At 43.4% G+C, this 25,015-nt stretch overlaps 1 protein-coding gene across 1 annotated transcript; it reads right to left on the bottom strand.

The window, feature by feature from the left end:
* Positions 1-18,241: 18,241 nt before the first annotated feature.
* On the bottom strand, positions 18,242-24,763 carry RPL36A (ribosomal protein L36a). Its single transcript, XM_040405078.1, has 5 exons — positions 24,636-24,763; positions 24,262-24,367; positions 23,973-24,040; positions 22,319-22,441; positions 18,242-18,307 (listed from the first exon to the last, which is right to left on the bottom strand). Exons 1-5 carry the CDS (start codon positions 24,636-24,638, stop codon positions 18,287-18,289), a joined length of 321 nt encoding a protein of 106 aa, XP_040261012.1. The 5' UTR covers positions 24,639-24,763; the 3' UTR covers positions 18,242-18,286.
* Positions 24,764-25,015: the final 252 nt, after the last annotated feature.

The following is a 25,015-nucleotide window of genomic DNA, read 5'->3' as shown; positions in this document are numbered from 1 at the left end:
CTCGAAAATTTTCATCGAGACTATTGGAACACAAATTATATCACGAACAGCGCATATGTGAATATTTTGAATGCTGCGAAACATTATTACTTCGCACAACAAAAGTCTACATACTTTTTCTGCATATGCAATCAAATGTATTTTTCTTCCATCAAGGGGAGGTGATCTGCAAAAATTAACTCTTCAAAGGGAAGCTTTTTGGATTTTGAAATTAAACACTAGATTTCCCTTGGGTTTAAATTTAAGGAAAAATCTAATGTATATTTATTGAGAATCAAGTACCCTTCGACCCGGTATTCAACACATGGCCATGTTTCTAGATGTTTGTTTTTAATTGTATTATACATGAGGTATTTGTTATAGATGACAATTCAGACACTGCGATTTTTCTAATGAACACAGGATAATAATTTTTTCAATTTTAATCTGCACCATATGGTTTTTTCTATATTGGAGGTTAAAACGGACGGCCGCTCTGCCTGCGATTATCCACTTTATTGCACACACCTGAACTTAACCACCCGCCCAGAATGTGGGGGATGGTGAATCACAAAGTTCATAAGCAAGTGGAGCACTGCAGACAGAGGGCAAGGCATGAGTAAGAACATTTATTTGTTCGAAACGCATTGACTAACTGGAAGTGTGAAGATTATGCCATCAATGTTTTATTACTTACTGCTGGAATAAAGAAATCGTCGCTCAAAGATTACAGGTGCTGGAATTCTTTTATCTTTATCAGTGCTACTTGTCAGAAGAAAGAGTGGCTTGTTGGGACAAAGCTTCCAAAAAGCCTAGAAAAATTCCCCTTTTTAGTTGAGAGCAGCAGGAGCACAGTGTAGAAAGGGTAAGTTAATAACAGTATTTGGCTGCAACAAGGCTCGGACTGGCCTACAGGGGTACAGGTGAATACCCTGATGGGCCCCTTGTCTTCCGCCACCTGCTCAAGTGGCACAAAACTCAGACTTACTGCACTACATATAGATAGGCAGTGTACAGCACCTCAACCAGCCAAAGTCCATATAAAAAACTGGGGAGAATATTTAAAAAACTACCCAGTTTATTATAGACACGTTCATGTGGCTGAGATGACTTATATGTACAGAGGCAGAGCAGCCAGTATCCTCCTTTCCTGTAGAACCACCTTCTTAAAGTTGCTGCAGGGACCCCATAATCAATCATCCTGTAGTGTCTTGTTGCTGTCTGCTGCTGTGTGAGCAGGTAATATTTGGATGTATCTGTACAGTGGGCCCACTAAATAAATATTACTGTTGGGCGCTATACAACCCAGTCCGACACTGGCTGCAACAGTAGTAGTGGCATAGCATGGAACATAGAAGGCATTAGATTGGCTGTTTATAGGTGGTGGAAGTAGTAGTAGTAGTGTTGATAGTGGTGGCAGTAGAGGATTAGCAGCGGTGGGGGTGGCAGCAGCAGCATCCATATGGAATATGATGGTAGACAGGCAGAAAACAGTGGCAAGATGGGCACTGTCAACAGGGCTATATCTATTCACCTACCTCAGCCAGATGAGTGAAAAAATCCTCCCGAATCCAGGCTTTGTTCCTTTTGATAAGTGATATTTTGGACACTGGTGGAGGACAACTTGTTCTGTTTGGGTATCTCCATACTCCTGGCCACACTGAAAATCCTCTCCGAGGGGACAATGGAGGCTGGGAAAGAAAGAAGAGAGAGCAGGGGCAGGGAACAGGGTATGCGCTGGAGACAGACCAGAGTGTAGGTAGGATTGAAACTGAAGGTTGAGGTGGGAGGTCTGCACTTGTCAGTATCCATGTTTTGCAGCTTCACAATTTTGCGGCCTGCAAAGCGGATACGGTAATGTGAATGCTCCCTAAAAATTATTTCATAAACCTATTATAATGCATTAACTAAAGGTACATTTAGATGGGCCGATGAGCAGCAAAGGCGCTCCTTCGCGACAGATGGCTGCTCGTTAAGAGGAGGTAAAGTGATGAATTTACATGCAGCGATCATCTCCACAGTATGAGAACAAGGGATCGCTATAGCGATCGCTCGTCCTCATACAGCTGCATTGTTTCTAAGCAGAAGGTTGCTGTTTAGACACCACAATCTTCTGCCCAGAAACAATAATTTAGATCCCTGCACGAACACCACTTTTGCTCTTTCATCAGATGATCTGCGTCACCTTTAGACGTTACTGATAATCTACCAGTCTAAATCCACCTTAAAAGATATGGACACCTTTGTATAGAAAAAAAATAAAATAAAAATTGCCATGGTCCTTAGTGAGCGCTGTATGGAAGTGGCTAACCATCGGCCCGATGCTGTCCCTCTCCCCCCCTTTTCCTGCCATTTAGAATGGCAATCCTCACCTCCCTAACAATCACCTCCATACAAGCAGTCACCCCCTCCCCTTCAGGATGGCCGGCGCTGCAATAGAGTGCAGGTAGTGGCCATATGAGAGCTGTCAGTAATGAGATCTATATCCCGCTATAACGCCATGGTTCTGACTAAATCGCTGCACTGACGTTATCAGCAGAAATATCTATTGTGTCTACAAATAATGGATTTCTGCAGAAAGGAAAGTAGATCTGCTGATTACAGGTTGTAACATATTGTAAGACTCACCATGTTGTGGATTGGAATGAAATCTTACTACCAAGTTACTCGCAAGTTCCAGCAGCCTATAAGTAAGTGGCTGCTAGTTGACATCATCACACTGAGCACAGGTCCTTCAGCAGGTTCTTTTCAATGGAGAGGAGTGACTGCCTATGAGTATGCAAGTGGACGAGGTATTTTTTTTAACCCCTGAAAGACCACATTGACCTAGTGAACCCGGTTTTAACAGCTGTTACACGGGTACACGCCTGTAAGTGGTCGTTAAAAAAATTTACCCATTGATATCAATGGAGTGCGTCTTGCCGTCAAAACAGGCAAAAATAGGACGTCCTATTTTTTGTCGGCCTCTATTCACTGGCTGTTAAAAAAAAAAAAAAAAAACGGCCATGTGAATAGCCCCATAGACTTTCATTGTTAGTTAAACAGCAGTCACACAGCCATTTTTCACTGTAGTGTGAATGTTAGAGATGAGGAAAGCAGAATTTTTTCCTGCCAAGTTCTCTCAAGTGAAGCAGCTATAAACAAAGCACTTCACAGTGTTGCCCACCCTGGGCACATCAGATAAGTCCCCGTTCACAGTTAAGTCTGAATTTTGGTGGCCTGATCCAGCAGGGGATCAGGCTAACGAAGCTCATCGTATCCAGCATTGCCGGATACAATGTACCACCAGATTCCTATTGACTATCATGGGATCCAGCCACTTTCCCGGCATAAATGCTGGGTTTCGAATGAACCGACTTTTAGGCCGAAACAATCCATTGGATCAGGCTCTTGGATTCACAGTGCCACTGAATGTAGCCCAAAAGTTCATGTTCACACTACTCCTGATGATAAAAAGCTCCACAAAAGGTGTTTGTACTGCTCTCCCCGGCACCTACTTAGTGCCGTCAACAGTATAGCATGGTCAAAACTATGGAGAATATATATACATGTATACATTCAATTAAGGCCTTATGCACACGACCGTATGTATTTTGTGGTCCACAAAAAATACACATGACATCCATATGCATTCCGTATTTTGTGGAACAGAACAGCTGGCCCCTAATAAAACAGTACTATCCTTGTTCGTAATGTGGACAATAATAGGACATGTTCTATTTTTTTGTAGAATGGAAATCCGGACATACGAAAACGGAATGCACACGGAGTACCTTACGTTTTTTTTTTGCAAACCCATTGAAATGAATAGTTCCACATATGGTCCGCCAAAAAACAAACAAAAAAAAAACGTAACGGACACAAAGAAAATACTTTTGTGTGCATGAGGCACGTGTGACGATTAAACAGTCTCAGAATGGCCTGGATAAGTAAAAAAGTGTTCCAAAGTTATTACCACATAAAGTGACCTGTTGGATTTGCAAAAAATGGCCTGGGCAGGAAGGTGAAAACTGGCCCGGGGTTGAAAGGGTTAACGGCTATGGACACCTTTGGGGCCATTTTTTCACCGTTGCATTTCACTCATTTTGAGCTAATGTTGTTTTCAGTTGGTCTTTATTAAATATTTTCAGGCATTTTCCCATTATAGCAGTTCTTACTTCTGTGTATTTGCAGAGTAGCAGGCTCTGTTTACAATGAGTCAGTTTGGGAACTCATCTGATGGCTCATGTGAATTGCTTGGCTATCTCCCGAATTCCAGATTTAAATGAATGGAGCAGCCACATGCATGCCCGACGGGTCGCTGTTTATTTCAGGGGATATGGGGGCCCCCAGCGGTAGGACCCCCACCAATCTAATAGCTATACCATATCCTGTGAATAAGGGGTAATAATGTAAGTGGAATACCCATTTAAGTCAGTCATTCTTTAGTTTGATAAGAATTGAGCTATGAGTGTTTATGAGCTGTCATGAGTTCAGCGATAAGGACTTCACATGAGCCGTCAGATCAGTTCTCAGACAGTCTGCTACGCTGCAAATACATAGCTTACAGCTAGACTGGGAAAACTGCTTAAACATAAAAAAAATTTGAGGCAAGTTTATTATTGCAATCTAGGCATCCTTCCTTCAGAGCCACAAAACTCAATTTTAAATGTATTTCACAACATAAGAAATGCAAAAGACTTCCTATAACCACCATTTCTTGTTTTTCAGGAATACTGAAGTTAAAGTAGAAGTCCCGCAATTTTTTTTATTCTCTGACCTGTTAGAAAGGTACATGATGTAATCTGTAGTGAAAGTAATCTTCTCATCAGTGACTATTTGTGAGCTATCCCCTCTCTTCTTATTGTAGCTGTCTCATGTGATTAACTCTCTGATCTCCACTGACACAGGATAGGGAGTCAGTTACTTCTCTATTCATTTCTATGAAACTAACCTTGAGGCTCCCATATGATTACATAGAGAAACCGACTTCCTGTCCACACATAAGATGCAGTGTTATTTGGAAAGTCTGATTGCTGGTCACATGACACAGGTGAGAAGCAGAAGGGAGGGGATAGCTCACGAATACAGACACTGCTAAGAAAACATCCACTATAGATTACATCATGTACCTTTTTTTTTTCACTTTATTCTTTCTTTTTATAAAATAAATACACATTCAACACATCAATAACATAATACAACACAATCCGTATTACCACTATAATAAATATTATCCTTATTATTTATCACCCAAATACCCACCACCTCATGGAAAGAAGGAGAGAGAGAGGAACTGGGGAGAGAAAAAAAAAAAAAAAATTTCTCCTCAACCTAATATGGCCATTTATTCCATATCTCATCGAGTCCTACTGGATTTTTAGTATAGCGCTCAGAAACCCGTTGAGTTTTAATAAGATTAGCCACTGCTTCACACCACTGTCCCACTGTGGGCGGATCTTCCTTTATCCATTTCCTAAGTATAAGGAGTCTAGCTTGAAACAGTACTTTACCCAAAACCAATCATAGTTTCTTCTTTAATTTCAGATGTTCAGTTGCTCCCAATATACAAACTACTGGGTCTTCAAACACCTGAACATCCAGGAATACAAATACAATCTCTGCTATCCCCTTCCAATATCTGAAAAGTCTGGGGCATCTCCAAAAACTGTGTATTAAATCTGCATTCCCCCCACTACATTTTGGACAATTATCTAAAGCTCTCACACCCATTTTCTTAAGCATCTTAGGAGATCGATGTAATCTATGCATTATAAAAAACTGATATTTTATGTGAACCCCTATCTGACACCATAGCGTAACTTCTAAGGGCGTCCTTCCATTTCTCTTCGGAAAAGAAAGGCTGAAGTTCTTTCTCCCATTTTTTTTTAGCAAGTATTGTAATCCGTTCTATCTTACCTTCCATCAATATCCCGTATCTTTTTTTTTTTGTTATACCTCTTTTTTCTCCTTTATTAGTGAATTTATATATTCTGATTGTTCTTTCTTATATTTATCTACTTTTACCGCTGTCCTCAAAGCGTTCGTAAGCTGGAGGTATTTGTAAATATCCTTTTGGGGGATCCCAAACTCCCTAGCAAGTGTATTAAAGTCCTTCAATTTATCGTCTTCAAATATTTGGGCTAGATATTTTATCCCCTTTTTTTCCCAATCGATATCACTCCTAATCGTTTGCAGTTCCTTTAGATTAAAATTTTTTCCAAATAGGTGTATAGTGGAGGAAACCGTTAGTACCCAATAACTTTTTAATCTGCCCCCATATGTGATCCATTGAATTCATTACTCCATTTCCTGTAATATTTTTCCCTAATGTGCCCGATTCCAATATCTCTAAGTGATTAAATTCCCCTCTCCATCCCATTTTATTTAATTCCTGTCTTCCCGATACACCGTTCAAACTATCTCTTATCTGACTATATTGTGTTATCAAGTAGTACAAAAAACAATTAGGAACCACCAAAACCACCCTCTTACTGGGAACTGAAGCACTTTTTTTATCCTAGGAATAGCACCTTTCCAAATAAATTCCCCCATTAGACGATCCAATAATCTAAATATCTTCTGCGGCAATCTTATTGGGGCATTTTGTTAAACATAGTAACTTTGGGAGAAAAATCATTTTAATTAAATTTACCCGACCTTGGATTGAGTGTGGTAATCTTTTCCAAATATGTATTTTAGTTCTGAGTTCTTTTATTACGGGAAGTACGTTTAGTTTTTCATAGTCTTCTATATTACCGGAGATTTGTATGCCCAAATATTTAAAACTCTCGTGTTTCTCAAGCACATGCACCCTTGAGTCCTTCTGTGATTGACCATCTCCCAACAACATCATATGGGATTTCCCCCAATTAATGTTTAATCCAGAAAAAGAACCAAACTTATCTATTTTATCTATTACTCTGCTAAACTGATCCCCTGTATTGTGCATAAATAATAAAATATCATCGGCATACATTAATAGTTTTTCATGTCCTTCCGCATATTGAAAACCTTTGAACTCCCTATCATTTCTTATTATACTTGCGAGGGGCTCAATTGCTATAGCAAATAGTAATGGGGAGAGAGGGCATCCCTGCCTAGTGCCCCGGTGAAGGGCAAGAGGCAGGGACAAGCTCCCATCCACCATCACTCTAGCCCTTGGATTAGAATATATAAGCTGAATCCATCTTATAAACCCCTCGCCTATACCGACCCTTTTTAAGGCTGCCCATAAATACTCCCATTCAATACAATCAAATGCCTTTTGAGCATCCAAAGAAAGTATTGCTTTGTCGCTTGTTTCTGTTCTATTAGCCTCAATATTAAGATACAACCTTCTTATATTTGAATATATAGTTCTACCAGGTATAAAACCAGTCTGGTCTTCGTGAATTATACTTTTAATCACTTTGGAGAGCCTCCCTGCCAAAACCTTTGCCAAAATTTTAACATCCGTGTTTAACAAGGATATTGGTCTGTATGATCCAGGATCTAGTTGTTCTTTACCCTTTTTGGAATTAATGTGATGACTGCCTCTTTCATGGAGTCTGGTAAATCCCCTATGTTATTTTTAATTCTGGTGTTAAAACCTGGGCAAAGACCTTATATATTTCAAAAGGGGAGGCCATCACACCCTGGTGTTTTTGCAGGGTTTACCTTATCCAGAACCTCGTTAATTTCTACGGTTGATATTTCTCTATCCAAATATTCCTTTTGAGCCTGGGATAGCTTTCTCCAGACAATCTGGTCTAGATATGAGTCCAACTCTATTCTTGAATATCGTACCCTAGTTTTGTAAAGTTCCTGAAAATACTCCATGAAAACCTTTTTGACTCCTTCCGGTGAACTAATTATTTTATCCTTATCTCTAATTGCCCCTAGCCAGGACTTACCTCTTTGATTTTTTACAATACTTGCCAAAAATTTTCTGACTTTCTCCCTCTGAAGCCAACCGAAACCCTTGGAAGAACAGTTCTTTCCTACTTTTCTCTAGCTGATATATTTTTTAGCTTTTCTTGTTCCTCCTTCTATTCCTTCCTATTATCTTCAGTGGGATTCATCATACATGCCATTCTTACTTCTTCTAATTTCTTTTCCAATAGATCCCCTCTTTCCTTATTACTTTTTTTTCCCAATAATTCACCTTTTTAAACAAAAGTCCTCTCAAAAATGCTTTGGCAGTGTCCCAGACTATCAATCTGTTGGCAGAATGATTTATTCTTCTGGAAAAAAAAATGTAATTCATCCATTATGCTCTCTGTATCTGAGATCAATGACAGCCAATGGGCATTGAACGTGAACAATGGGAGGTTGTTCAGTTCCATTACCACTGCACTATGATCCGATAGGACCATAGGTGCATACTTTATCTTAATCCTGTTTTGAGACATTAGATTTTTATTTCCCAAGACCATATCTATTCTTGACCAGGTTTGATGGGTTTTGGAATAGCAAGAATACATGATTTCCTCCGGGTTCTGAAAGGGCCACACATCTATCCAGTTGAATTCCGAGGCCAATTTAAACAAATCCACATTTTGTGTTCTTCCCCCTCTGCTAGAGAACCTATCCCTGAGTGGATCCATTACAGCGTTAGTCTCCTATCGCTATCATTATACATTCTTGTCTATTCAGCATAAATCTATGTAGTTCATACAGAACATCTGACTTATATGGTGGAGGAATATATATATATATATTTGCAATTACTATTTTAGCCCCTTCTATATTACATTGCAAAAAGAGGTATCTACCACAGTCGTCTGCCTCGTATGCAACACACTCAAATTTAATCCCGTGATGAATCAGAATTGAAACCCCTCTTGAATAAGTAGTATGTACCGAATGGTACCCTTCCACTATCCATCTCATTCTCTAACCACCTTAGAGATTCTTTGTCTAGGTGTGTCTTTTGGAGGCAAACAACAGCTGGCAAGAACCTCTTCATCCACTCAAGGATAGCATATCTCTTTACTCTCTCTCTCTTAAACCTCTCACGTTCAACAAAAGGATCCTAACCATCTAGCAGAGGGAGGAGGGAAAAAAAAAAAAAAAAAAATTTCCCCCTTCCTCTCTCCCTCCTCTCCAACCCACCTCCCCCTCCCTTAAATAGCCCCCCCGACTGCTCTTCAGCAGTCGGGGCGACTCCTTTACTATGAATATTGCTCCTTATCCCCCCCCCCACACCTTACCCTCAAAGACCCAACCCATCCGCCCATTCACTAGCCTCCAATGGCGTCTGAAATAGTTCCACCCTTCCTTTATGTTCCACCCTTAATTTTGCCGGAAAAAATAGACTATACTTCAAGCCTGCCTCCCTTCATCTCTTTTTAACACTTATAAATTATTTTCTATGGGCATTAGTTTCAGCTGAGTAATCCGAGAAGAGTCTTATCTTTTTACTGTGTATCTGATATTTTTATGAAGTTCGAGCATCCGACAATATTGTATCCTGGTCCTTAGCCAATAAGCATTTAATCAACATGTGTCTAGGGTATCCCCCTGGTGGCCCTATTTTGGTGGGAACCCCATGTGCTCTCTTGATAGTGAACAAAGGGGAAAGGATACCCTCTCTACAATTGTCCTTTACCCATCTCCATAAATTCGGCACAGTTATCCCCTTCTGCCCGTTCTGGGATCCCGACACATCTTATATTCATTCTTCTTGCTCTATCTTGATTTATTAATTTTTGTTCATCTTGCAGTTCATCTGTTTTAGGGATACAACCTGCTTCTCTAAGGGTATTTTCACACTTGCGGCAGGACGGATCCGACAGGCTGTTCACCATGTCGGATCCGTCCTGCGGCTGTTTCGCCGTGCCCCCGGGCCGCCGCTCCGTCCCCATTGACTATAATGGGGATAGGGGCGGAGCTCCGGCGCAGCACGGCGGTGCACGGCTTAAGGCCGCCGGACTAAAATTACTGCATGTCAGGTTTTTTAGTCCGGCGGCTTTCTCCGTGCACCGCCGTGCTGCGCCGGAGCTCCGCCCCCGTCCCCATTATAGTCAATGAGGACGGAGCGGGGGCACGGCGAACAGCCACAGGACGGATCCGACATGGTAAACAGCATGTCGGATCCGTCCTGCCGCAAGTGTGAAACTAGCCTAAGTTCTGAACTGAGATCTCCAGGACAGGGGATCTTTTTTTCCATCTCATGCAATCTCTGCCTTATTTTCTCCATCTAATCCCTTATTACACTGACATCCGTTTGCACTGCCCCGATCTGTGTCACCATATTCCCCATTAAATTCTCCATCCTAGAGATCGTGCAAAATATGTCCATCATTTTTACATCTATTTCTGTAAATATTACAGTGGATCCCCGCTCACCGACACCACCCGAAGATCCATTTTCCTGCGTCAAAACTTGAGACTCTACCTCTATTTTTTTTTCTTTCTGTAAGGGGCTAGCGCCTGGAGAGTTTGGTACCAGAAATTTACTTAGTCCCTGTTGTTTCGACCCGGTCTCTAGTCCTGTTGCTGACCTACTGCTAACACCAGTAGGGGCACGTTGTTCCTCCTTTTTCTTGGGGGACATCTTTTTACCCTACTATTGTTTCTTTCCTTCCAGTTTCCAACCTCCCTTTCCAATACCAATACTCCTTCCTCCCCCTTCCGCCTACTCCCTTTCTCCTCCACTTCCCCCTAGTTTCCCCCCCACTTATCCAAACCCAATCACCACTCCTCCCGACCGTTACTCAAAAATGTAAATACAGGGTAAAATCTACAACATAGAACAACCTAAGTATGCGTCTCCACCAAGTTCGGTACCCCCTATATACCACAGCCGAGAGGTGTAGGCCATTCAACATAAAGAGCATCAATACCAGAAGGGGGAGGAAGGGGGAAAGTTGGGAGAGAAAAAGAAGAAAAAAAAAAAAAACAACGAGAAGAAGGTCCAGCAATCAGCCTTTAACAGTTATCAAGTGTCCAGAAATCTTTTAAACGTCAACTCCCAAACAGCCGTGTCCAGCAGTTCGAATCCACGTTAATCCTGATTAGTAGGGGAGAGTTTAGGGGTGTCGTGGAGGATTAGTCTTGTTAATAGTGTGGATAGTGAAAAAGGTTTTTCCCTTTTTTTTTTTTTCCCCCCCTTACCCTCCCTCTCACCCTCTGTTGGCGTATTATTTTCTTCCTCCCTCCGAGGGCGCTCAGGAAGAACACTCTGTTCCCACCTGTACTTGCTTTATTACCACCCAATTTTGACCTTCCACAATACTGCTCCTTTAATCCTTTTGATCTTCCTTTATCCTTCCTCCTCCCCCCTCTGCCCCCTCTCCTCCCCACTCCGTCCGCTTCTTCTCTATCCCCCTCTTTTTTAGGTATCTATAGCTTAGTTATAAAAAAAAAAAAAAGGGGGGGCGTCTCCATAGAGGTATAGTCCCGGTTTAACCTGCTCAGGACCGCGTCTTTGCGGAGGTCCTGTTACTCTGGGTGGACGCGCCGGTGCGTCCTCTCGCGAGACGCGAGATTTCGGGCAAAGCCGGCCCGCGCATCGCGGGTTGGCAAAATTTAAAAGACAAGTTCGTCATCAACCTGCCAGCCAATGATAGTCGCTGGCAGGTTGAGGATTTAAAAAAAAAAAAAATAAATCGAATCAGAAGCCATCTAACACATTATATTTATAAATATGTGTTAAATGGCTTCTGTGCTCCTCTGCTGGTCCTTTTCGTCGGTTGGTTCCAGCAGAGGAGCACACATCCCTGTGAGTACCCACCAACACCACACTTAGCCCCCAGATCACCCTCCATCACCCCAATTAACCCCTTGATCGCCCCTGTCAATCACCTAGTGAAAGGGAAAAAAGTGATCAGTGTAAACTGTCACTTTTTTTTTCCACTGGTATTGATTTATAGTTTTAGGATAGTTTAGGTCCCTTGGTTAGGTAGTTTAGCGTCAGTTAGCGCCCAGCCCACCTCACTCACTGATTCGCGTATCGCTAATCAGCATTTGTACTTTTATAGTATCTGTAAGTGATCAAAACTGATCACAGTCAGATCTATAATTGTATTAGTGTCACCTTAGCTCGCCCTCCACCCAAAACGCAGTGTTTGCCTGATCAGGCCTGATCGGTCGCCCACACGTGCATTCACCTACGCCCGCCCCGCAGCAGTGACAAAATTGATCACTGCACAATCACTTTACAAGCGCTGCGGCGATAAAAAAAAAATCAGTTTTGATATTTTTTAATCAATCGCAGCGGCCTCCGGTACTTCGCTAACCTCCCCTTTGTAAGACAGGCTTGCTTTCTTTCTTGGGTAGTCTCAGGGAATACCCCTAAATTTAGTAGTCCAAATGTCAAACAGGGGGTATTCTTCTGAAGAGGCCTACAGGCTTCTGACCCAGTCGGAAGGAGAATGGGAACCCTCATCTGACGAATCTAGCGGGTCAGAATATGAACCTGTAGAAAGCAGTGGCAGTCTGACCCAAAGTTCGGACGAGGAGGTTGGAGGTCCCTGATAGCACCAGGCGTACCCGGCCCCTTGTTGCTAGACCACAGGTTGTGCAGGATCCGTTTCAAGGGCAGCAGAGTGGGGCTGGCGCTGTCTGATTACGTGGTGAGGCATACACCAGCAACGCAGCCCATCCTGGACCTAGTACCAGCACTGCCGTACAACATGGTGAAGTGGGGAGCACCAGAAGGGCAGTTGAAGCTGGTACGGTGGCACGTGCAATAGTTACCCCGTCGCAGTCACCGCAAAGACAGGCCCGTAGAGTCCCTTAGGTGCTGGCAAACCCTGATTGGCAGTCCCCAACTTCAGCCGCACCATTAGTTCCCCCTTTCACCACCCAGTCTGGAGTTTGGGTTGAGACAGCTCAGATCAGTTCGGCCCTGGGATTTTTTTGAGCTCTTCTTGACTGCGGAGCTCTTGGACTTAGTCGTGGCAAAAACAAAATCGGTATGCCACTCAATTTAGAGCTGCCAACCCGGGAAGCTCTTATGCCCAGTCTTTCCGGTGGAAACCAGCCCAAGTTTCCGAATTTAAAATTTTTCTGGGCCTTCTCCTCAACATGGGTCTAACCAAAAAGCATGAATTGCGGTCATATTGGTCCACGAACCCGATTCATCACATGCCCATGTTCGCTGCTGCAATGTCCAGGACACGTTTTGAGACCATCCTGCGTTTCCTGCACTTTAGCGACAACACAACCTCCCGTCCCAGATGCCACCCAGCTTTTGACCGGCTCCACAAAATTTGGCCCCTCATAGACCACTTCAACCAGAAATTTGCAGATTTGCATACCCCTGAGCAAAACATCTCCGTAGACGAGCCCCTAATACATTTTACCGGGCACCTTGGCTTACAATACATCCCAAGCAAGCGCACCCGGTATGGGGTCAAATTGTATAAGCTCTGTGAAAGGGCCACAGGCTATACCCACAAATTTCAGATCTATGAGGGAAAAGATCAGACCCTGGAGCCGGTCGGTTGCCCTGACTACCTGGGGAGCAGTGGGAAGACAGTCTGGGACTTGGTGTCACCCTTATTTGGCAAGGGGTACCATCTTTATGTGGACAATTTTTACACAAGTTTGCCCCTCTTCAGGCATTTGTACCTAGAACAGATTGGCTGCTGTGGCACCGTGCGACCTAGTCGCCGGGGCTTCCCCCAACGGCTCGTTACCACCCGTCTTGCAAGGGGGGAGAGGGCTGCCTTGTGTAACGAAGAACTGCTTGCGGTGAAATGGAGAGACAAGCGTGACGTTTACATGCTATCCTCCATTCACGCAGACACGACAATCCAAATTGAACGGGCAACCAGTGCCATTGAAAAGCCCCTCTGTGTCCACGACTATAATGCGCTCATGGGAGGGGTGGACTTCAATGACCAGATGTTGGCTCCTTATTTAGTTTCCCGACGCACCAGACACTAGTATAAGAAGGTGTCTGTATATTTGATTCAATTGGCTGCATATAATAGTTTTGTTCTCTACAGTAAGGCTGGGAGAACAGGATCCTTCCTCAAATTTCAGGAAGAGATCGAGAACCTCGTGTATCCAGGAGGTTCCGTGGCCCCAACCACCAGTGTAGTGAGCCGTCTACACGAGCGACATTTCCCCAGTGTTGTTGCTGGTACCTCAAACCGACCGCCACCGAAAAAAAAATGTTGTGTCTGTAGCAGGAGTGGAATAAGGCGTGACACCCGCTATTTCTGTCCTGACCACCCTGCCCTATGCTTTGGAGAGTGTTTCCGGAAGTACCACACACAGGTACACTTAGCATAGGGATTGCATCTCACAGGACAGGCACACAGGGCTAGTAGGGCCCTTTCTCTCACAGCTGCTGCAAACCTCTCCTTTCACCTGGGATAAAGTGCATAATGTACTTCGCCACATCTTTGGGCGATTTGCGCTTTGCACATTGTCCCATGGGGACAGGAGAGGTTTGTCCTATAAAAAGGTAAAAAAAAAAAAAAAAAACAGTTCAAAAGTTATTATAAATTTTAATAAAATTTATTGCGTTGCGGCCTGGTTTTTTCTTTTGTTTTTTTTACCTTCCAGGTGGTCCAACCGATCGACAAGCTGCAGCACTGATGTGCATTCTGACAGAAGCATTGCGCTGCTGTCAGATTACGGTGCTGCAAGACGAGATTTCTCCTCTGCAGTAAAAGATACGTTTGCCGAGGCATATGAGCTGAGGAGGCGGCAGTGTTCATATGCTTTGGCAAACACTTTATATATAAAAAAAAAATAAAAAATCCCAGCAATGATTTATTCATCCACATCGATTGATGTGAATGGAGAAATCTGGTTTGCCAGGGCATACGGGCTAAGTGGGTATGGATGTTGGGCGGAGCTCCTATGTCCTGGCAGACGCCTTTCCCCTCTTTTTTTTGGCAGAGATTTTTTCATCCACATTGATCGATGCGAATGAAGAAATCTGTGCCGTTCATTTTATTCTTTCAGCCCAGAGGCTGAACGGAAAAAATAAAATAAAAAAAATTATGCTCAATATAAGAATAGCAGAAACTCCTAATGCTGGCCATACATGTAATGATTGCAGAGACCCTCAAATGCCAGGGCAGTACAAACACCCCACAAATGACCCCATTTTGGAAAGAAGACACCCCAAGGTATTCACTGAGGGGCATATTGAGTCCATGAAAGATTGAAATTTTTGTCCCAAGTTAGCGGAAAGGGAGACAGAAAAAATAAAATCATCAAGTTCCGCTAACTTGTGCCAAAAAATAATAATAAAAAAAAAATAAAAATCTATGAACTCGCCATGCCCCTCATTGAATACCTTGGGGTGTCTTCTTTCCAAAATGGGGTCACATGTGGGGTATTTATACTGCCCTGGCATTTTAGGGGCCCTAAAGCGTGAGAAGTCTGGGATCCAAATGTCTAAAAATGCCCTCCTAAAAGGAATGTGGGCCCCTTTGCGCATGTAGGCTGCAAAAAAGTGTCACATGTGGTATCGCCGTACTCAGGAGAAGTTGGGCAATGTGTTTTGGGGTGTCATTTTACATATACCCATGCTGGGTGAGAAATATCTTGGCAAAATACAACTTTTCCCTTTTTTTTTATTTTTTTATTTATACAAAGTTGGCATTTGACCAAGATATTTATCTCACCCAGCATGGGTATATGTAAAATGACACCCCAAAACACATTGCCCAACTTCTCCTGAGTACGGCAATACCACGTGTGACACTTTTTTGCAGCCTAGGTGGGCAAAGGGGCCCACATTCCAAAGAGCACCTTTCGGATTTCACCGGCCATTTTTTACAGATTTTGATTTCAAAATACTTCGCACGCATTTGGGCCCCTAAAATGCCAGGGCAGTATAACTACCCCACAAGTGACCCCATTTGGAAAGAAGACACCCCAAGGTATTTCGTGATGGGCATAGTGAGTTCATGGAAGTTTTTATTTTTTGTCACAAGTTAGTGGAATATGAGACTATATAAAATAAAAAAATTAAAAAAACATTTTCCGCTAACTTGTGACAAAATAAATTCTAGGAACTCGCCATGCCCATCAGCGAATACCTTAGGGTGTCTACTTTCTGAAATGGGGTCATTTGTGGGGTGTTTGTACTGTCTGGCCATTGTAGAACCTCAGGAAACATGACAGGTGCTCAGAAAGTCAGGAGCTGCTTCAAAAAGCAGAAATTCACATTTTTGTACCATAGTTTGTAAACGCTGTAACTTTTACCCAAACCATTTTTTTTTTATCAAAGACATGTAGAACAATAAATTTAGAGAAGGGGGGGGGGGGGGGGGGGGGGAGAAAGACAGACAACCAACAGTCTCCTCCAAACAAGCGGCTCACCACCCCCAGCACGACCTCCTGGATCCAGAGCCGATCCACAGCAGTTCCCCGGAACACATCCGACACGCAGGAATAAACGCCGGACCATCCACTTCAACCTTTTCCCAACCTCTCCGGCGGCACAGGACCCAGCATCACAGGAGTCGACCAGCCAAATCAAGCAGAGATCATCATCGCACAAGGCAGGAAGGGAGGGAGACCTCTAGCACTTCACCGGCATCCCTCGGCAGCACCTCATCCCAGAAGAGGCGAACAGGCCATGAGTCAAGCAGCAAGGTAGAGGGGGGGGTGGGCCTAGCATCCTTCGTCAGACGCTCCCATGCTCCTACCCTGCTGGCTGACATCTGACCTGGTAGAAAGGTACAAAAAAAAAAAAAACACACATGTACCTTTCTAGCAGGTCAGAGTTTTTTGGGGGGAGTTTACCAATTCCCAGAACCTAACCTGGGAAAAGAACTATACTTCTCTGGCACTGCCAAATATGCATACATAGTGCTACAAGAACACAGCCTCCATTATGGAGCCTCCAGTGACCGGCCCCTGTGCAGAGTACCACCAAACAGAACATGTATTGTGAGCACTGTGATGCCAGCCCATTAGTTTATGGCAGACAGGGGCACTGGCTAACAAATTAAAGTGATTGTGTCACAATGAATATTCTACACTTTTCAAACCAGCACCTGGATTTAAAGACTTGTATGTAATTTTAAATTAAGCTTAGCCAGTGAGCTATTCATTAGAAATGTATCTGTATAGCACCACCTGCTGTTCTTTTCCTTATTTTTTGTCCAAGCTGGCCAAACATGCTCAGTTTAAATCTTCAACTGCCACCACTCAAGTTCTGTTAGCTGTGCAGTTACAGGGAGAGAGTTGCAGCAGAAAGGACGCACCCCCTGAGCTGCCAGGCTGAAGATAGTCTAGCAGAGCAATTGGAGCAGTGAATGTGGAGATACCTGGATCCATATGAGGTACAGGGCTGGTCCTAGTTTTGTTAGAAAGTGCAGTCATGTACTTTACAATTTCCAGTTTTCATATCCTGGTATAACCCATTTAGGGCTACTTTCACACTAGAGTTTTTGTTGGATCAGGCAGGTTTCAGGAAAAACGCTTCCATTACTGATAATACTCAAAAAAATAAAAAAAAAATACAGCCGTGTTGGGTTTCTTGCAACAGGTGCTGTGATCCCATGCATTTCTATGGGATAACCACTACTCAGTGAACCTTGCCACGATCAGTGTCACGGAAGCTGTACGCTAAATGTTCTTCCTCACAAGAGGGGACTTTACAGCAGTGACCCTGGGAACATTTGTTGCTAAAACAAATTGTGTTTGTGTGGGGAGATGCAATCAGCAGCAGAATGGAGATGGCCAGGAAACATGGTCCTTACGGAGACTGCTCAAGTGTAACAGTTTCCATTTTTTATGTAGTGCAGGGATGTTTACAAAAAATGTTAATGTGCTTCATTAGGCAGAGGGTTTACTTTGTTCTAGAAAACAGGGCATAAGGAGTCAAAGCACCAAACAGCATTCCTAATGAGGCCCTTGACATCTCCAACAGGCTGTTCTGGCATGGAGCAACCTGCCAGAGATGTCTGGATCTGGTGTTGCTGGAAGCTGCCTGAAGTACTGCCATCCTCAACTATGAGGACCAGCGGAGATCCAGCTGCAAGCCAGCAAATATGCCAAGAATCAGTGGTACTGAAACCACTGCTGTGATAAGCTGTAGTGTGAAACTAGCCATAGTCTTCAGCATTTTACTAACAGCTGAAGATGCCTGCATGTAGCACAGGCTTCCAGCCTGCCTCTAGCCATTACCCCAGTCCCTGACTATGTACATGTGTCCATCTCCCTGCCTGATTTGTTACTTCGGCATCTTCAGTGCTCAGTAAAAAGACTCGTTAGCAATGCCCGGACTAAGCCAACACATTTGTGTTTTACCCCGTTTACCAGTGAGCTGGTGCCTAATATCAACTCACAACCAAAAGAAATACAGCTTTAAGAAACATCTGATTTGAAGATTTTATTTCAATCCACAGTATGCCGAAACAGCTTAAAACTGGATAACTTGTCCCTGGAAAAAGAAAAAAAAAAGAAATTAATACTTATAAGCCAAGATGACAGAATACACTTTACAGATTTCATTTAACATGCTTAGCAAGTGCCCACATATACATTAGATAGAAGTTGGTGGATGGTTGAACAAACATCTAGTGAATGTTTCAGACAGTCACACACATTTTAGTCCATATTGGTCCTTACAATGGATTTTATTGGTGGCAGTGACCAGCTGCAGAGGAAGGACGCTCTCGCTCCTCCACTGTGAGGCCACTTATGAGTACATGACGTGCACTGCTCTTTTCACACAATGTTTTCTGATAGGGATTGATACTAATCGGGGGGGGGGGGGGGGGGGGGGGGAAACACCAATCTCAGCATTGAACAGCAGGCCTGTCTCATCATTTTCTATACCCATTTTAGGCGTAGAAAACGGTCTAAATGCAATCCAGCTAGGAAGCTCTGAGGTTATGTAAGGTTTGCTACAGATCCACCACCAGATGAAGCGTTAAGACTAGTGTCTACGTTTGTCTTAATTGGGGATGAGCGAATTGACTCCGGATGAAACATCCAAAGTCAATTTGCATAAAAACTTTGTACAGTATTAGAATGTATTGGCTCCGATGAGCCGAAGTTATTACTTCAAGAAGTCTTGCGTGACTATGTAATAACTTCTTAAATTAATTTTTACTGTAAAAACATTTCCCGAACTCTGGTTTGGTTCCAAGTGGTACCTCAGAGCAAATACATTCTTATTAAAATGAAGTTCTATGCAAATTGACTTCGGATGTTTCATTCGAAGCAGATTCGCTCATCCCTAGTCTTAAGTAATGACGCCCAACTCATTTTAGTTACTTTGCACCTTGTTTAAACTCAACATTGAAATTGCAACACCAAGAAGACCAAGCCATAAACGTATGCAAGTCAATGAAGCAGCAGGTGGTGCCAAGATATGCAACTTAAATTTTCAAACACCTTGTTCCAATTTGTGTCATGCAAGAGGGGCCTAAAAGCCAGACTGAAAATGAAGCTGAAAGGATCAAGTTTTGTGGGACGACTGTGCAATGCCTTCTGTTAATGTGTAAGTCACTACCACATGTCAAACTGAGGGACAGCATCGATGAACCAAGACCTTGGTTTATCACACTGGTAGATATGTCGGGATTGTTCAACGTTGTATGTTGAAGTTAGTGGGAGAACAAACTGACAGTAAAAGGCAAATCTCTGCACAGATGGATCACTATGAAAGTGGACTTGGGCAGCAAACCGTGTCAATGCAAACCATGAGAAGGCAAACCACACTAAGCTACAAGCCAGAAGTCCAACTACAGGCGTTTCTATGAACTCAAGCCACTGCTCTCAAAGGTCATTACAGCACAAAGCAAAATGGCAATGGAGGCCTATCCTCTTCTGATAAATAAGCAGGATTCATCGATAATGCAATGATAGCTGGAAATTGGTCTGTAGACCACGTGGGCAACACCATAGATGCCTTGAGAAGTGAACGTCATACCAGTCCCACTAACAGGATTAAGACCTCTAGTATTCATCTTCAGATCTGTATCAAGTTAATTTGGTAGTGGAACAAGTAGTATGGTCAATGCTCATTTTCCCAAGACCACTTTCTTAAAAGGACAATGCCAGGCTACATGTTGCTCATACTACTGTGAGCAGCCAGTGTGGCTTAAATGTGCCATTATGGACTACAGCATCCCGGGACTTCTCTCCTATCAAGCACTTCTGCTGTGTCACTAGTTGGCAAATACAAATTTGAACTTTTTTTTTTTTTTTTTTTTTTACAATTTATACCAACATATGGATCTTTTTTAGTGTAGCAATTTCCATGTTGGTGTATATCTTGCGCTACCTAGTTTTTTCTTTGTATTACTAAATGGTAAAACACTGGGTAAAACTGACATGGAAAAGGATTTTAGCGAACAGCAAACTAAGCTGTAGAAACCAGTGTCAGGCAGCTGCTGCCAAGGCAATAAGATAATGGGTCACATCAACATAGTCCTACCACTTTACAAATCACTAGTCAGACCACACATGGAGTACTGTGTACAGTTCTGGGCTCCTGTGAACAAGGCAGACAGAGCTGGAGAAGGTTCAGAGGACAACTAAAATAATAACTGGAATGGGAAGGGGCGGACTACAGTACCCAGAAAGAACATTAGGGTTATTCACTTTAGAAAAAAAACAAAAAAAAACTAAGCAGCGCTCCAGATGGCAACCAAAATGGTTGCCATTGCGACTTAGAATTGCAAATTGATGGCAAGACTAGTCTAGACTAGACCCTCCGCTGCTCTGCCTCTAAGAAATTTCATACACACGCTTCAGACGTCTGCTGGGTGAAGATCTGCCTGCCCCTCACAGCTCACACTACCCGGCAGGTCTTGGGTTCCTGCATTTTGTGCTCCGGCTTCCAGCAATTTCCCACTTCCTGGCAATCGCATGCGCAGTCACCGCCCCTTCACGAGTATTCGCTACTGCAGGAAACGCTCATTTCTATTGGACGGTTGTGAGTCTCCTCCATCCTGCTCGCTGATTGGCTTGTGACTGACCAGTCCAGACAAACCTTTATCTTCAAAATGGAACACCCTCCCTTTCCTCTTGCCACACTGCATCAAATTGAAGATGTCTGCTTGCTGTCAGTGAATGCAGACACTCGTGCTTACACCCAAAACAGAGTGCACAACCCCTTTAACTGCATGGGCTGTAGCTTAAAAAGCCCATGCTCCTAAGAATCCCAGCTATATTATATGCATTTTAAATTTGTCAACTAAATATTCTATTTGGCGACTAAATTTTTCAGGTTAGGAGCCAATGGGTCCTTGATTTTTTTATTTATTTATCTGGAGCACTGCTAATGGGAGATCTAATAACTATGTATAAATATATCAGGGGTCAGTACAGAGATCTATCCCATCATCTATTTATCCCCACGACTGACTGTGACGAGGGGACATCCTCTGCGTCTGTAGGAAAGAAGGTTTGTACACAAACATAGAAGAGGATTCTTTACTGTAAGAGCAGTGAGACTATGGAACTCTCTGCCTGAGGAGGTGGTGATGGTGAGTTCACTAAAAGAGTTCAAGAGGGGCCTGGATGTATTTCTGGAGTGTAATAATATTACAGGCTATAGCTACTAGAGAGGGGTCGTTGATCCAGGGAGTTATTCTGATTGCCTGATTGTCGGGAAGGAATTTTTTCTCTGAAGTGGGGAAAATTGGCTTCTACCTCACAGGGTTGTTTTTTTGCCTTCCTCTGGATCAACTTGCAGGATAACAGGCTGAACTGTCCTTACTATGCATTGTGTGCGAATCCATTTATTTTCAATGCACTACTTACTTCTAGTTTACTCTGCTTCCTAGTGATGCCCCCTCATACACCCTGACTAAACGCTTGCACATTGATTCTAGAGGCTGAAATATTGTTAGTTCAATTGTATTTGTAGAAAGAACTATTTTATGCATTTTTTTAATGTCGGAAGATTATGTAATACCACTGCTTGATTGTAACTTCCGGTTTATCAGTATATATTGTCATAATTTGTGTTATCTTCAGCCAGATGAAGGTGACTGATCGGCACCAAAACGCATAGTTTTATCCAATAAGTATTTTTAACAAAATCCCTTAGTGCAGCGTGCCTTTTGTTTTTTGCTCTTTGGTAGTTTCTACAAGGTTATTAGAGCGTCCTGAGAGGCATGTCTCACAAGCGCAGCAGCCTGGGATCCCTCCTGTGTGCCTATGGGGGGGGAATTCTGCACACCACCATCTGGTAAGGTGCTACTACCCTTATCGTTCACTCCGCACACTGAGAGAACCCCTCTTTCTCTTACTGCAGTAATGATGCTGTAAGATCAGCATGCCTACAGCCATCTCAAACAAGGCAGACACTAAACGTATGAGATTACATTCACATGGCAGAAAACAGAATTTTCCAAGTGAATGAAGCCTTAGTTTGGTTGAGGGATTTCTGGTGGGAGGTCTACCTCAAGTACCTCAGCAAAAATGAAAAACCCACCTTTCTCTTCTTGTCTCCACCGAGCTCAAAGTGTTTACATCTCTTTATGGCCAACATCCTCTTGGAACGACAGTTTGAATCGACACACTCCAATCTTAACACAATCTTTTTGGTGGTCTTGGCCTACAGTCAAAGTGAGAATTTAGCATAAACTGTACTCACCCGAGAACAACTGAAGTCAATGCTCCAGTACAGCACAGTGGTTAGCATTGCCTGCAACTGAATGAGCTTTCTCCTACACCACAATAAGTACCGACATGCCCTAGTGTGTTTAAAGGGCTTCTGTCACCCCACTAAACTTTTTTTTTTTGTGTACTTATAATCCCTATACTGCGATTTATCCATACATAATGTGATCATTTTGGTTCAGTAGATTCTGCTAAAAACGTACTTTTATAATATGTAAATTACCTGTCTACCAGCAAGTAGGGCGGCTACTTGCTGGTAGCAGCCGCATCCTCCTCTCATAATGACGCCCCCTCCGCATTGTGATTGACAGGGCCAGCGAATGGGATCTCTCTCTGGCTGGCCCTGTCTGCTATCAAGATCTCGCGCCTGCACTGTAACGGTATTTAATCGGCGCAGGCGCATTGAGGATGGAGCGGCCTGCGCCGACTGAAGACAGGTACGGCGCAGGCGCCAGATTTTGAATGCAAACAGGGCCAGCAGAGAAAGATCCCATTCGCTGGCCCTGTCAATCAACATGCGGAGGGGGCGTCAATATGAGGATGCGGCTGCTACCAGCAAGTAGCCGCCCTACTTGCTGGTAGACAGGTAATTTACATATTATAAAAGTACGTTTTTAGCAGAATCTACTGAACCAAAATGATTAATCACATTATGTATGCATAAATCACAGTATAGGGATTATAAGTACACAAAAAAAAAAACTGGGGTGACAGAAGCCCTTTAAAATGGGGAACACTGAGAAGTAATAGGGACGGCTCCACATAACACAGAAAGCTCTTGAAAAATTAAAAAGTTTACATTTTACTCAAAAGGTGGACCTGAGGACCTGCAGTCAGCTTTGTGGCAATAACATTAGAACGCATTCATTTGTACATTTTTTTTTTGGGGGGGGGGGTTCAACTCTGTATTCAACACAGATTTTTAGAAACTAACTTTTGGAAACTACATTCCAAGGAATTTCTCAAGCATTTTGACCCCAGGAGGTGGGGGGGTGGGGTGGCACATCTGAGGCCAGTAAATAGCTGTAGCAGCGCACACTATCATGTATGGAGGTTTACACTGAAAGGAGCACAGATAAGAGCCAGGGGACAAGCCGAGTTCTCTTTAGTTACATCACTGTCCAGGCAACATTTGAAACGTGGCTCAAAGCTGGAACCCTCCTTTAAACAAATACTCAAGAAGAAGACTTCAGAAATGTTTACAGCTGTAATTCAGCTCCATTTAACTAAATGGTGTTATGTCAGCAAGCACTCAGGTCTCACCAAGCTCCGCTCAGGTGAATGTCAATTCCTCCAACAAATCTGCCGCATATGAATAGTATAAGTGGGCACCATGTACAGTGCCAGCATACAATATTGGGGAAGGGGGAGAGGTCCAAGATCAGAACTGTGAAGATGGCTCAAGTGTGGGTGGGTTTCCTAGGACCAGGTAAGTTATAGGAAACTGCAACACGTTTACAACTCACTTTTTTCCTGAAAATAGGCTTGCTCTGGCCACCATAACCACTTTGTTTGCGGTCATAACGTCTTTTTCCTAGAAGTTAGGAAAAATAAATCCACAAAATAAGGCAAAAGAATAAGTTACATCAGCCATGTTATAAACAACTCAGAAACGATTAGTCGCTCTGCTGAGATTATGCGCTCCACGTCCATTCACTTTCCCTGTTAGCATCAGCATCCGTGGATGTGTCATGTGGACTGGAAACCATTATCCCTGCCAGTAGGCAGACCCACCACTACATGCAGACATCTTACCTTGGACATACAGGGAGTCTTTACCCTTCTTGTACTGCGTCACTTTGTGGGGCTGATGCTTCCCACATTTCTTGCAGTAGGTTCTCCGGGTCTTGGGGACATTCACCTGCGGAAAAGCAGCGAGGATGAGAGGAGAGCCTCCCGGTCTACTATGTGTACCTTCTCATCCATACACAGCTCTAGCAGGCGCCATTACTGCGCCACAGGACTAAGAGAAGTGGAGCAAACCTTTATGGCGACACTGAGAAATATCACCGCGGCTCTAAGCCACTAGCAGCGGCGGAGCTAAACCTAGGTCTTACGAGCGACACCCGATCTCAGAAGCGGAGGATGCTGAAGGATTGAAACCGCAGCACGCGCTGAAACCAACTCACCATCTTGGCAGACCAGACGGCGTAAAGAGGAAAGAACAGGAAGCGGAAGTCCTGTCATAAGTGTACAGCCGGGCACCATAGAGCGCGCTGCTAGATAGAGAGTACTGCGCCTCTAGCGATCTCTACTGGTCCCGGAGGACTGTAGAGCCGAGGGGCGGGCGGCGGTAGTATAAGCTGCCCACTGTATTCACTGACGCCCCACGGTGCCTCTCTGCTGGAAATTCTAATATCAGTGCAAAATCCACACAAATTGACACGGTGTGGTCTTTACATTTTGAAAGGGAGTGAATGTAAGTGCATCAAAACGTGAGATAACTTACAACAGAAAAGTCCGCTGCAGATATTCTTGTGCATGTGAAGCAAGAACCGCAGCAAAAATC

This window comes from Bufo bufo, chromosome 8, assembly GCF_905171765.1.
Source record: "Bufo bufo chromosome 8, aBufBuf1.1, whole genome shotgun sequence".
NCBI lineage: Eukaryota > Metazoa > Chordata > Amphibia > Anura > Bufonidae > Bufo > Bufo bufo.
This window is presented reverse-complemented; position numbering and strand designations above follow the sequence as displayed.

What these genes read in the sequence shown, in the direction of transcription:
- RPL36A (XM_040405078.1), bottom strand. An exon ending in AGCCTATTTTCAGGAAAAAA is followed by an intron (nt 22,442 to 23,972) that starts GTGAGTTGTAAA and finishes CTTTGACTGTAG; the next exon opens with GCCAAGACCACCAAAAAGAT. An exon ending in GTGGAGACAAGAAGAGAAAG is followed by an intron (nt 18,308 to 22,318) that starts GTGGGTTTTTCA and finishes TTCTTTTTCCAG; the next exon opens with GGACAAGTTATCCAGTTTTA.